Genomic DNA, 14,813 nt, shown 5'->3' with positions numbered 1-14,813 from the left:
TGAATGGGGAAGATAAAGTAGTCAAAGCACAAAATGATAAGTGGCCAACATTCAACAAACAAACAAAAAAACTGAGATAATACAACACTTATATTTTATTGGTAATGGTACCCTCTAGTGTTCTCCAAGATTTATTTACATGTAGTTTTGAGCAAGTACTAAGGATCAACGTCACAAACTAGTCCATTTTCGTTGAGTACACATTATTAGAATGAAAAATATAGAAAACAACCTTTTATTCATTGTTGGTTAGAGGTGGAAAAACAACCCTTTCATCTACTTAAAAACTTCCTGAAAGTAGGTAGTTGTGATATGATAAATTTGGTCCCTCCATTCAGTGACATCCATTGGCTCTATTAATGCATTGGTTTCCTTCCATCTCTTTTCATTCCTTGTTTTTATCATTCCTTCTTATATCTTGTCTTTATACCATGTCCATTTCATATATTACAACTATACATTTTGTTAAGAAATATTCTTCATATATCACATAAGACCCCTACTTCATAGTAACTTGTAGTTAGACGTGTAAAATACAAACAAATCCATGCACTAGCTAATTTTCCTCTTCATACTCTTGCAAGCTTCACTTAATCATATCTTGTACAAGTCAATTTTAATATCCATAATGGCCATTATAACATCCTTGGCCACTTTGAAATGTACTTTATATGGACAAGATTTGTCTACTACTTAGGTTGCCACTTTCATAAATCATGCAGAAATCCACTCAGCAACCTCCATGCCTACATCCAAGAACTGAAAGCAAAAACAAAAAGAATGATACAAAAGAAAAGTTAGATCCAAACCTTTGCATCTACATATGAAAGCACATGTCAAATGTGAGGTGCAAAATAAAGTGAGATAGTTTTCAGCTGGCACATTCTACATCTGCAACCAAAAGCATGCAAGATGTATAAACTATAACCTAGAGCTTTGGTGAATTTGGATGACCTTCAATGACATCAAATTTTGATACAAGATGCATAATAACAAAGGAAAAATCACAAAATTTACATCTATATCAAATTTTATTATTAAAACCTAAACACAATCAATTAAAAAAGAAATTAACAATATTTTAATCCCATTTTAATTAAAAATATACACTTTGCTTATCCTCCATTGCCATATATATTACATAGATCCTGAACTTTGTTACGAACAAGTTTAATATATACGTATACTAGATAAAGGCATATAAAAGCATCAAATATATTTTTTTTAACTCAAACAACATACTTAAATGTTTTGACCTAGAAAGGCATCAAAAAGAAGCATCGAATGGATTTTCAAAAAAACTGGAAAGTATAAAAAAGAATTCCTAAATAGTTTGACCTAACTAGACATAGGACACCCTTAATCTACCATCCAATCCAGGATTAGGTGTTGCCTCTCTCCAAAACTCTGTATTATCAGCCATTAAATACTGTCCCTAAACTTACATAAAAAGTATCTGTCTTTTTCTATAAAGATATCTTCCTATACAATAAACCAACCCGGTTCACACTGATTGATGATAAACATTAATCATTCTATAGTTTATACTTAAAATGGACTTTAACAGCAACATTTTTCGAAAGCCTGGTTAAAGATTATAGGGCGGTTAAAGTTTGCTCCCTCTAATCATTGACATTTCATTTATATAACAGAAAAATCCATGTAAAAGTATCACTTGTACAATGATTTGAAGCGTTGATACTTCCACTCAATTCAAAATTGCAAATTGTATGATCAAGTCTGTAAGGTAAAGCAACAACAATGTAAACATTTCAAATTACATTAATTTATATTATAATATTACTCATAATATTATAAAGCCTGTTTGAGAAAATGCCAAATAACAATAATATAAAAAATGAGGAAACAAATCTAAATTAAAAGCAGTTAGATCAGATAGAACAGGACATACTTTCCCATTCACTATAAAATCGCTGTAATAGCTCCTACTTAGTGTCCACCACAACAGAATTACCACATCATCTGTAACAGAGTTACCACATGATCTGTAACCAACATTGGGAATAAACTTCAGCAACTACTTTCAATAACTAGATAATATGATTATCTCTTTCATAAATGAAAATAAAAAGCAAGTCAATCAGAACAAATTTTCACATTCAATAAGCAATGAGCAGAGCAGCCTCGCTAACCCCCTGTATCTACTAAAGACATACTTAGCACCTGGAAACAACTTTTGGAAGTAAAAAAATTATGCATTGAAAAGTCCAAAGAATACAGAGATTACATGTGAGAGACATTGATGAAAACCAACCAAAACCCATGTCAATAAAGTCCTTTCTAGACCAACCCCTCTAACAAAAGCGTCATGTTCGCTCTGCCACTGATCATGCTAAACTTTAGCCAAACTATCCAAGAAATAAGCACTACCAAAAGGAAATGGTTTCCACTATATATAGAAAATACAAATTTCACACCTACATATCTCATACTCCTGAAATAATTTAACAAAAATCCATTAGCGATATTTACAGAAAGAATATACCACAACTGCTATCCAATAACATTTTATCTATAACAGGACTGATAGTAGTACCAGCCCTGAACTGAGACATGGGAGCAAATAACCATCCCAGGCTTCCATGTATTTGTCGCAAACTTCTACAGTTGCTAATCCTGTGTAGCAGTATGGATACCTGATCATTCCAAATTAGTTCTAGACCCCAGGCCTCTTCCTTCCCCCATTAGAAGCTGCGCTGTTTGAGGTCCTTGAGCCTTTTGAGTCACGCCGGCGAAAGTAGATGATCCAGGATGTTATTTCCAAGACCACAGCAATTCCACCCAGTGTAGAAATCACTATGATATAAGCCCGCTTCCACTTGTTATCAGGTCTCAGAATATCAAATCCTTTGAACATGTTCAGTATACTTAAAACAACAACTGTATAACCAAGACTGTGATGATATACATTCCAGTACCTTCGAAACTTGTGCTCTTTCTTTGGCCTCAGGAGCAATGCAAAGACCTGCAAGCCAAAAAGAGATCGGTAACAAACTGTAAAACTAATGAGTAGTTAAAGATAAAGAAAATAATTGGCAGAGCAACGAGAACGACCAAGTCACTCTTGCTGAAGTCCAACCAGCTGCATTAGAGGTGTATGGTCTTTACACTCTATTGGTCATCCTTTAAAGGTGTCTGGTCTTTACCCTCTGTTGGTCAGGTGTCTGGCCTTTACCCTCTGTTGGTCATCCTCTGGATCATGATGGTAGGAATGTCCATTTACACTAGCAGAGTCCAGACATCTAAACCTGACTCTGATATGCACCTTGATGTTGGGTATCTTGAATTTCTATATGTGGTACATTGGCCAAATTATGTTACCAGGAAGGGGAAACAGACTGGCAAACAGTAATAGAAAGAGAATGGGTCTAGAGGGTTGTGGGTTATAAGAAAAGTCAACCCCCTCCCAGCATATAAAATTGAATAGATATGTTTATAATGCAGAGTCAGTCTGGCAATGGGAACTTGAACAAGAAATGGGTCTATCGGACAGATTACTGGTATTCATCTTTCACTGCAACTTAACACAAAAAGACACCAGGGATGGATCCCCTACCCCTACCCGGGCATTTAAAAACACACAAGATTTAGAGGTTATTGAGTAAGAATTACCTGCAATGTTCCGAATACAAAAATTGCAATTCCGAGGCTTCGATGTTGGCTATACACAACCCCTTTAGAGTAGTTCCCAAGCTTAAGGCCAGTGGCCCAACCAGCCACTCCGAGAGCATAGCCCGCGGTTTGACAAAACGCATGCAGGTAGAACCAGGCAGGATCTGCAGATTCAAATTGCCGCAGATACCTAGCAAACATTATCCCAATTGGAAGCAATATGCCCCAACCAACAGCATTCAACACCCCATGCCTCTGTAGTTCAGAATATCAAGCACAGTGCATTAGCATACAGTGCTAAGAGAACCAAGAAAAGCTAAGAGACATCTTCAAAATCAGAAGTCCCAGAGAAAAAAATAACAATACATACAGACATGAAACAAACAATACTCTAATAATAGACCAAAAAACTTAATTTACAGGCCAGTATTAATGTAAAAGGAAATGGCATTTTGATATTACATAGATAACGATTACAATTACAAGCCAAGGCATGACATTAAACCAGATAATATCACATCAACTTTAGAACTTGCACTTTCCAGATTCTGAAATATTTGATAAAAGCAATGCCTTATAAACAATTTCTGCATCAGAATTGAACTGAATAATGGAATAATCCTCAGAAAATGAGATTTAAAATCACGGCACTTACATTTTTCAGGACTTGATGTGGAGTGCTTGTAGATGTGATAGCCACTCCAGACTTCAAATCTATGGTCCCCTTGCTCGCTAAATTTGCAGAATTCATGGCATGAGACTGAGGAACCACGCCTTTGACTTGCCCTCCGGTATTCCACACATGATTCACAGCCGTCTGATTGTTCTTTAGCATCCAGGTAGCAAATATGGTGATCTGGTTATTTAGGAACTCGACGGCCATGTCCTGCACTGCGAAATCGATAGGCGAGGGCTCCGGAGGGCTAGCTTTGGTTGCATCCGTGATATTGTACGTCAGGACGAGCAGGGTGCCATTGGAGTGCCTAAATGCAATCAGGGATTGCGTCCCGCCCATTTGAGGCGTAGACGGGTTGATTCCCCAAGCGACCCAGCCTCCCGAGGTATCAGGCTTGGCCGTGAAGGCCATGCGAATGGACCCATTTCCGGGCTCATAAGTCCAGGCGAAGTTAGCGTTCAGCTGCTGCAGCGACTTGCAGCCGCTGAACAGCCTGTTGCTCGCGAAGGACTTTGTGCATGTCTGAGCCCATGAAGGGTACCCGACATTGCAGAGAAAAACCAGAAAGAACAGCACCTTGAGCAATTTCGCCATGCGAATCGATGTCAGTACCAAAATCGTTGAATTCCCAACCTTCCGAATGAAAACGATCAAAGCGCCCTCTCAATTTAATAGTCTCTCCGACTTCACCTAATCGCCCACAGACCACGAGTCGAAGAAACACGTGCTTGTGTGACGCTGGGATTCGAACCTGGCTCTCTCGCTCTCGCTCTCTTCACATGGTAAAGCCTGTGTGTGAATGCCCCGCTGTTCATGTCTCGGCTTTAAAGACCCACCGCGGAATCGAATTGCTCCGCGTGGAATCGCTGGGTACCCAATAATTTCCGCCTCTGCATTGACCAGTGACGTGAATTGGAGTCTTCCGAACTCAAATACGGCGTCTTAATCTATTTATAAAAATTATCGCGCCCTGATTGTGCTTTTACTATTTTGATTTTCCCTATTTTAGGTTCATCTCTTGTATTCTGAGAGCCCTCCCGTAATGATCATAATTCCCAAGTAATCTTTCCCGGCTCCGGTAATGGGCCGACAAACGTTTGGAAACAACGGCCGGGACTTTACTCGAGGTTGATGTTGTACAGTTGTTGAGGTTGAACTAACAGTTTTCTTTTTCAAAGTAACCGTCTTCTTTTACAGAGTATATATTTTTTCAAGCATCCCATATATATATGGGAAAGTAATGTGTATATATGGTTTTATTTAAATATATATAAATATATTGAAATATATATATATATATATATATAATTGTATGTATATATATATATATATATGTATATATATAATTTTATATATATATAATTATATGTTAAGTTTGGAGTATGTTTTAAAATTGTTTTTGTTTCATTAAGCATTTTTTTTTGGTAATGGCCTAAGACTCAGAGGCATCTAGCAAGAGTGAAACCCTGCATCTCACTGACCACCAACAGCTAGAGATGGTTGTCCTCACTGTTGGTTTGACAACTGAATTATGCTAAGTTTTCTCACCAAACAAAACAAAACAAAAATGTATGTATTTTAAAGAATCATATAAATAAAATTAACAGTCAAAAATAATTGTCTTCAGTGCTGATTGACAACTAAATTATAATAAATTTTCCCACTTATATAAAATATATATATATATATAAATATTTTTGAATATCTATATCTAATAATACCTATATGACTATCCATAAATATTATGATGCCTGCGTTATGAAAATTTTAATTTAAGACATATTAATAGTAAATTTTTATTATTATTAATAAATAAATTTTATTTTATTTAGTTTAAGGAATGTTTATTTTAAATTATAAATTTGATAAAAGCATAATAGTGCGCATTATATAATTGAATATTATTAATGAAGTATGCTTTCATATTGAAAATGATACAATTATATTATAGTGATTAGATTTACTTTGGGGATCCTTTATTCCTTTATTCCTTTATTTAATACATGTTAGTACCTCATCAAAACACTGATTTATGGGTATATATTATGTAGTTTAATATCATTTTTAAAGTTGTTTGGAAAATATTATTAAATTTAAATTTATTTAAATATGGTAGTGAAATAAAAATGAAGTGAAATGAGAAAATTAAGATATTATAAAAAGAGTATTATTTTTTTTAAATTAAATATGATTAATTCTAGAAAATATAGTATATTAGAAATTGAGATCTATTAATTTTAGAAAAATATATATTTTATTAAAAAGAAAAGCATATTGATTAAGAAATTAGATATTCTATAGTATATTTTTTATAAAGTTGGATTTAAAAATTAGGTTGATTTATAAGTTTTTATTTTTTCTTTTATAAAAAAATATTAATTTTAATTTAAAAGGTTAAAAAATATTTTTTCAAAGGGGTTAGATTTAATGGTGGAAAGTGAAGAGTTTTTCATTAATTGGTAAGGTTCAATTTCCATGAGGGCTTAGTTTAGAGCTATGGAACACCTTAGTGGTGGAACATGTGCTTTTAAAAAGTTTGTTGGTTCAAACCTCATCTAGTTTGTGTGTTTTATTTGGATGGCGTGTGACTCACCTAGAAGTTGTAGTGGTAGCAGTGAAAATCAACCCGATGTCTGTTGTGTTTGGATGATGTGTGGCCCACCTAAAGGTTGTAGTAGTAAAAGTGAAAATCGACCCCATGTTACACAAGTATGAACCCAGTTGTTGATTCCTCTAGGCACAAACAAAAGAAAGGATCAAAAGCATAAAAAAAGAAGATCAAAAACATATTTTTGTTAATAAGTAATGTAAAGAAGAAATTAGCATCATTAAAATAAGAATGAACTTCCACAAGCTACTCAGTGAAATATGGTGTGGGATGTGGGACTCAAGACAAATAATGGTGAAATAAAAAATTAAAGGGAAAATGTACTATAAAGAGATCATAAGTCTAATTTAAAATATCAAAAGCATCTTTATGTTATAATTAGTTTAAAAAGGAAAATCAATATTACAAAAATAAGAATCAACTCTTATAATCTTCATTGTGAAACAAGGTGTTGGATAATTCCTATAATAGTGAGCGATAAAATAAATTGTCATCTTTAACCCCTAATAAAGCAATGAATTTAGTTGATTAACAATACAAATAAGAGTGAAACCCTCAACGACCTCTCTTGGTGGACAATGGTGTGACTTGCTTTTGCCAGGGTTTAACCCTAGATATGTGTGCAGGCTCTCCTCTACAACCTACCCCAACATGGTTGTCTCCTCCTTAATAGTTTATTGTCCTTATGCTCCTACTTATGTGGTAGCCACTACCCTATGTGATGTCTCTAGGTGGTTTCTTTATGCAATGTTCCTCTTCTTGGTGTTTTCATTCATAGCTTGGTGGGGGATCCATCAATGATGATTATATCTTTGGTGCTCATATGACTAACAATATTAAACAATCTGTGGGAGCTAGCTCGAAATCTAGTTACAAATTTAACTCTCTTCCGTCTAGGGGCAACCTGGGTAAGGCTTCTTTTAAACATGTTGTGTAGAATGTTAATTCTTCTAATCATCTATTGGTTCCAGAGGCTCTAGCCATCAATATTTTATAAGGGAAAGAGGTTTATATATTTCAATGAGATTTATATATGCTTAGTCAATTTCCACAATTGTATTTTAAACCTATATTAATCTAAGATAAAAGAATAAGCTTTCATTTTTCCTTATGCAAAGAGGTTTTTCATTGTAGTGTTTGATCTTGCAAAAGACAAGGATTTGATATTAAAATAAGGTCCCTAGTTTGGGAGGAGATATGAATTATGCATGAAACCTTGGACATCATCCTTTAATCCATTGACAAATCTATCCATCACCCTTGTAGGGGTTAGAATTCTAAATCTACCTTTGTATATTTGGGTTTTACTTTCTCTCCAAGTCATTCACAATGCCCTTGGAAAATTATATTACAAAAGTGAGGATTCTAAGAACTAGATTCTCACTACATATTCACCAAAATAAATGTGGAAATAAACTTCGACATAGGGTTTCTAGCATAAATCGACTTGAAAGGTGAAAATTACTCCTAGTCACAAAATTTGGATTATGAAAATGTATCTTTTAGCTATAGAGTTTGCTTTGAAATAAGACATATGAGAGCTCAATGCCCAAAAGGGAAATGTCAAACTAGGAAGCACCAACATAAGTCAACTTCGGGGGTTAATGCTAAGGAAAAACATCAAGTGATTAACAAAGCGTTAGAAAATTATATATTACAGAGCAATGGAACACATAAAATATTGCAGAAATATAAACACTAAAAACACATAAAACAAGAGAGACAGAAATATACGTGGTTCACCCAATTCGGGCTACGTCCACGAAGAAACAACCAGTCCTTCCTTTTATATTATCCAGCAAAATGAAGAGATACAACCTACAGCAGATCCATTGTAATTCCCTCTTCTCTCTCACACAGTCTCCTCTCTATTTCTCGCTTAGAATGCAGATCTACATAGTTGCAATACAATTCCCTCATATATAGTGAGGGGTTGCCTTCTAGGGCAAGAAACCCTAAATTAAACATAACTTCTACTATCAGAATTCCACCTAATGAACAACCCATATTGACTACGAAATTAAAACATTTTACAAGGCAATTTTACATCTATTTTTAGCTTTGGGGGCACTGCCCCCAATCCCCTGCCAAGGGGGGCTCCAAATAATTGTTGTCGCCCCTTGGTGGCGCACATTTATAGGCGGTGTTGCGCCACATTACGAACTGGGGTCCAATGCGGCGATACCTCTGAATAAAGAACATAATCAGGCTCCACACCGAACACAAAGATTAGCCAAATGACTTAGAACTAACCATGAATGAGCTAAAAAATAAATCAAAATAAATCAAGGACATCCCACTAAAAGAGCAAGATGTGATTTCACAAGATTCATTGAAAAAGGAATTTTCTATTCCCTCAATCTTGATTAGGAAGATGAAGCCTTTCTTAGTCTATAAACAAAAACTAACTAGGTGGACCAAGTGGATAAGGAGGAGACCTAGCAACCAAAACCTCTAAACCAAGGAAACCCAGGATTATAGGGAGCAACATTGAATTTACTGAAAACAAATGAAGCTTGGACAATAATAATAAAGAAGAAAAATACTTCCTTAATAGTACAAGAAGTGGAGACAAGAAACTAGACACATAATCCAATCTCGACATGTATTATTGATGTATTTTGTTATGTAAACAATTTGTCATAATTCTCTCAAGCAAGAAATTTTGGAATGTATTTTCAATGGATACAAACCTTCGCATAAATCAAGTGCTGGCAAAATTTTATAGAAGCAAAGATGCACTTAATCTTGTTTTTTAAATTTTTGATAGTCACATGTAATTATTGTTAGCTCTACTACAACCCTTTTATTATAATATAATATTTTTGTTTTCTTTTAAAAAATAATCAACCTATGTGATATTATGAAGATAGAAGATGAAAACAGATTTTTCTTTTAAAATGCCTTGCAAAAATCCATTTTAATTCATAATTTCAAAATGTTTGTTATAATATCAAGCTTCCTAACCTTTTAACTCATCAAAGCTATGGATATTTAGGAAAACTTGTATTCAATATCTTTGAGCATATAAATAAAATTTTGAAGTAAACCAAGTAATTCCACACCTTTTATGCATAAGTTACAAATAGACCAAAGTTGGGCTCAGTGGACATTAATAAGTATCATTGTTTACAATAAGAGTGTTTACATGGATTAAGTTAAATAAATAGAGAAACTCACCATCTTTTTATTGTAAGTTATTCCTCAAATGTGGTAGGAAAGATCAAAGTTGGTCTTAATAAACATTAACAATCATCATCACCATAATCATCAACATGAGTGTTTACATGTAGTAAGTTAAATAAGTGGAAAAACTTAACCTCTTTCTACTACAAGTTCTTCCTCAAATTTGATTGAAATTTTATGTGAAATTATAGTTCCATCTGATTTATAGAAACTTTGACAATGGAACTTTGTCCTTCAGATTTTGACCCATTTTAAGATGACCTAGATCATCGAAATTTCAAAAAAAAAAGAAGGATCAAGATAGAACTTTGTCTCACAAGTAAAAATACAACTTACCAGAAACATTGATTTTATACACTTATTAACTCACTCCATTGTTTTCATAGATTGTGATTGTACCTCTACTATCATAGTGGTTGATTGGGTGGGGAATAAATGTATATGCTTTCTTGGTTTCCCTTTACTCTTTTATAGGACGTGTTATATGATGTGGTAGTGATACTTGCATTCTCATAATGATTGATGTTGAGGAATAAATATGCATGTCATATATATCTTCCTCAACTCTATTGAATGTGTTATTCAATGCATCAAAATAATAAAAACTAAACTTTTGTGGCAATACTATTCTTTCTAGTGAGGAAAATATTACTCCAATCACTCTTTTTTTTTTTTAAATTATAACAACTGTGTTTATCTTAAAATAGGTCAAACCCCTAAAGGCAAAGTTCTATGGTCAAAATTCTTATCAACCAGTGAAACTATAACTTTTAACAAAATTCCTCCTTGATTCAAGGGAAAAAAATCTACTGAAAACATATTTATTTTTTGCACTTATTAACTTCATAAACAATTGAATAGTCATGTTTGGTGTCTTGAAATAATTTCTTTGAATTTAAATATCTTCTTCGTCCTCAAACTCAATATCATCATGGAGGCACCAATAGGTCACAATATGTGAGCACATATCATGTTTTCCCTAAGCCTTGTCATTTTCTTGTTCTTTTCATCTACTTTATTTAACTAAGGTTTGGTGGTGGATTAATGAATGTCATATCCCTTAATGATAGATAGGAGTGTCCACTTGAAAGGTTGGGAAAATTGAACATTAACATAGAGCACTCCAAATATATTTATGACTACCATATTTAACTTAAATTTGATTTATAACACATTATATCAAACTAGATTATTATTTTTAGTTGTAGTCTAAACATTTTAAGAATCCAACCTTTTTAGTTGTTTAAAATAATAAGAAGGAAAACTAGCAGTTTTGCGATGAAATATGACAAGAATTATTTTTGATGAATGGAATTGTGAACAATCTTGCTGCATTAATGGTATTCAAGGGTATTGAATCCATTTCCACACAAAAAAACAAGAAATTCATATAAATTATAATCAGAGATTATGGTGATGAAAAATTAGAAAGGTCAAACATAGAATGTTTAACCCTCTTCTTATTTTTATACAGTTTTGTAAATCAATTGGATCCCAATTGGTTAGCTTAACAGATCATCAATGTTGTGGAGCAATAGATTAATTTTATGCCAATAAATACCCAATCAAATCCCATGAGTAAGAGACATTGTTTTGTATAAAAAATGTGTAAAAATATCCATTTCCCAAAAATCAATTAAATTATGATTTAATATAATACTAATAATACATTACCACATAAATTAATTAAACTATGACCAATATTTAAATATTTAATTCTCAACCTATATGTCTTTATTTTGAAATCACCCAAACATAGAAAGAAATATAGAAAGAAAATTATTTTAACGTCCCCGAGGCTAAAGATAGCTTATGGGACAGATTGCTTCTTCATTTGCTTGATGTATTTGGCCCTTTTTCTGTGAAGCCTCACAATAAATGTTCCCAGCTTCTCGACAATCTCCTTACTAAATAGATTATCCCAAGAGCTAGCTGCCAACTTATCTGCATAACTTTCCATATTGTCTTTGAAAGCCTCACATTCTAAAATGAAATGCTTTTCTGTTTTCACCTATCCAAGATAACAAAAAATGCATACCATTTCCTCCCACCTTTCTTTTAACATTTTCCATATTTAAGAAGATTAACTTGCTGCATGCTGAACAGAAAAAATAAAACAATAATAATCACAAAAGTAATTTAACTCTCATAGCATTTAATATGACTCTAACAAAAAATCATACTATTTCCTGCCACTTTTCTCTTAATATTTTCCATATTTAAGAAAATTAACTAGCTACATGTTGAATGGAAAAAATAAAACAATAATAATCACAAAAATAATTTGACTCTGATAGCATTTAATATGGCTCCAAGTGAAATGAAAAAAAGTAAAAGAATAATAATCACAGAAGTAATTTGACTCTCTTAGCATTTAATATGGCTCCACTTCAAAATCGCAGAGAAAGATGTTTAAAATAATTAACCCACCACACTGAAACAATAAATAAAACATTAGTCAACGACATTTTTAAAATGATGGGACTCAATGCACCAAAAACAGCCATGATATGCCATTAGAAACAACCACCATTGTACAGGGTTGGTGATTCTCGGAAAATGTCCCTCATAACAATGGTGTCTAGGGTCCCACGGGATTGGATATTTTTTATGGATAGCATTTTTGAGATAATTTTAGTTGAGATGGTTAGGTGGGAAGTTTTGTACATTTTGTATTTAAATTTAAATTTTGAATGAGACATGGGTTCATTATAATTTTAAATTTTGGATGAGACTTGGGTTCAGTATAAATTTTAAATTTTGGATGAGACTTTGGTTCAGTCTAAGAGAAAGTGAGAAGAATGGGTACATTTATGAGTAGGACCTCCTTCATAAGTGTGTCTTTAAACATCTTAGTACTTATTAAATTATAAATTTACTACTAGGAACCAAATTATAAATTTACTACTCTACTCGGAACTGACATGTGAGTTTATGATTTTAGTTTGGGATTTATAATAAGAACTAATTGGATTTGAATTGGACCTCATCCCAATAATATTGACTAATTACTAATTTCATTGTATAAAAAAACATGACATCTGAGTTTATGATTTCACTTTGGGATTAATAATAAGAACTAATTGGATTTGAATTGGACTTCATCCCAATAATATTGACTAATTACTAATTTCATTGTATAAAAAACAAAGACAACCTCAAGCCAATAGAAGTAGTCTAAACATTGTATTTGTTCAATTTGTTTAAACATCAGAAAAATTAAAATTAAAAAAAAAAAATAATAATAATTAATATTATAAATAAAATATTTTAATTTAAATGTTTGTAAATATAAATATTTAATATTTATATGTTGATTTAATTACAAAAATAATTAAAAGTTAAAAGTAATATAGAATTTATTATGGGGAGATATTTTAGTGAGTATAAACATTTAAATATTGGTTCATCTACTAATAAAAAGTTAAAAGTAATAAAAATAATAAAATTCAATTTATTATATTGTAATTTTGTTTTGCAATGCGATTTAGTTTTTCTAACTCATGTTAGAAATTATGCTCTAGGAAGAATTGCATAAATATGTTAAATTAATAGTGGTGGATAGACAAATTATCCATAGTCTTGCTTTGGCAGGAACTAAAATTGAAATTTGAAGTAAATAAGTAAATTTCTTGCTCAGCAAAAGAATTTCCATAAGTATATTTATTTACATTTATTCCTATGGTGCGGAGTAATTGATGCTAAATATGTTATTTACTTAAGTTATTTTCAAGTATTTTATTTTTGGATGGAGAAAGGGAGGGAGAGGGAGATGGAGGGGGAGGGGGAGGGAGAGGGAGATGGAGGGGGAGGGGGAGAGAGAGGGAGGGAAGAACAAAGGAATAGAGAGAGATGGAGTGACAAGGGAGAGATGGACAGAGCGCGAGGGAGAGAAGAGAGGAGGGAGGAAAGAGAGAATGAGAGGAGAGAGGGGGAGACATAAAGACTGAGTGGGGAGAGAGGGGGGAGAGAGGGGGTGAGGGAGGTGATAGGGAGAGGGATAGTGACAAATTTGGAGGGTAGAGAGAGACACAGAGAGAGAGATGGGGGGGGAGACAGAGGGAGGTGGGAGAGAAAGGGAGATAGAGGAAGGAAAAGATAGAAGGAGGGAGAGATGGAGGGAGAGAGAGAGAGATGGTGTTGGAGGGGGATAAAGAGGGAGGTGAGAGGAAAGACATAAATAGAGAAAGGTGGAGAGAGAGTAAGGGAGTGAGGAGAGAAGAGTAGGAGGGAAGAGAGAGAGAGATAAAGAAAGAGAGAGGGGGAGAGAAGGGGAAGAGAGAGAGGGGGGAGAGAAGGGGAAGAGAGAGAGGGGGGAGAGAGAGAGGAAGAGGAAGAGGGAGGTAGAGAGAGATATATAGATAGGGAAAGAGAGAGTGTATGTTTGGGGGGTGAGATAGAGAGAAAAAGAAGAAGAGACAAAGGCAGATAGATATATAGATGGAGGGGGAAGACAAGGAAGAAGAGAGAGACAAAGGGATGGAGGGAGGAAGAGATAGTTATATATGGAGTGTGTGCATGTGTGTGTGTTTTGGGGGGGAGATAGAGAGACAAAGAAGGAAAGATGGAGGTAGATATAGATATAGTGGGGGTAGAGAGATGGAAGAAGAGAGAGACAAAGAGAGGGAGGGGAGGTAAAGAGAGAGAAAGAGGGTGGAGAGAAGGAAGGAGAGAGAGAAAGAAGGGGAGATGGAGGGAGATAGATACAAA

General features: G+C 33.8%; 1 protein-coding gene across 1 annotated transcript; it reads right to left on the bottom strand.

Moving 5' to 3' along the window:
* Positions 1-507: 507 nt before the first annotated feature.
* Positions 508-5,093, bottom strand: LOC149230865 (cytochrome b561 and DOMON domain-containing protein At3g25290-like). The gene is made up of 4 exons (XM_089379083.1): positions 4,289-5,093; positions 3,634-3,888; positions 1,913-2,986; positions 508-759 (listed from the first exon to the last, which is right to left on the bottom strand). The coding sequence occupies exons 1-3, from the start codon at positions 4,901-4,903 to the stop codon at positions 2,678-2,680; spliced, it is 1,179 nt and encodes a 392-aa protein (XP_089235209.1). The 5' UTR covers positions 4,904-5,093; the 3' UTR covers positions 508-759; positions 1,913-2,677.
* Positions 5,094-14,813: the final 9,720 nt, after the last annotated feature.

This window comes from Pinus tabuliformis, chromosome J (genome assembly GCF_031772625.1).
Source record: "Pinus tabuliformis cultivar Carrire ecotype Pingquan chromosome J, CPIR1, whole genome shotgun sequence".
Taxonomy (NCBI): domain Eukaryota; kingdom Viridiplantae; phylum Streptophyta; class Pinopsida; order Pinales; family Pinaceae; genus Pinus; species Pinus tabuliformis.
Note: the sequence above shows the minus strand (reverse complement) of the source record. Positions and strands in the feature narration are given on the sequence as shown.

Coding starts and splice junctions, on each gene's coding strand:
- LOC149230865 (XM_089379083.1), bottom strand. CDS start 4,903: ATGGCGAAATTGCTCAAGGTGCTGTTCTTTCTGGTTTTTCTCTGCAAT. Junction 3,889..4,288: donor CACATCAAGTCCTGAAAAAT/GTAAGTGCCGTG, acceptor TCTGAACTACAG/AGGCATGGGGTGTTGAATGC. Junction 2,987..3,633: donor TTGTATTCGGAACATTGCAG/GTAATTCTTACT, acceptor TTTGGCTTGCAG/GTCTTTGCATTGCTCCTGAG.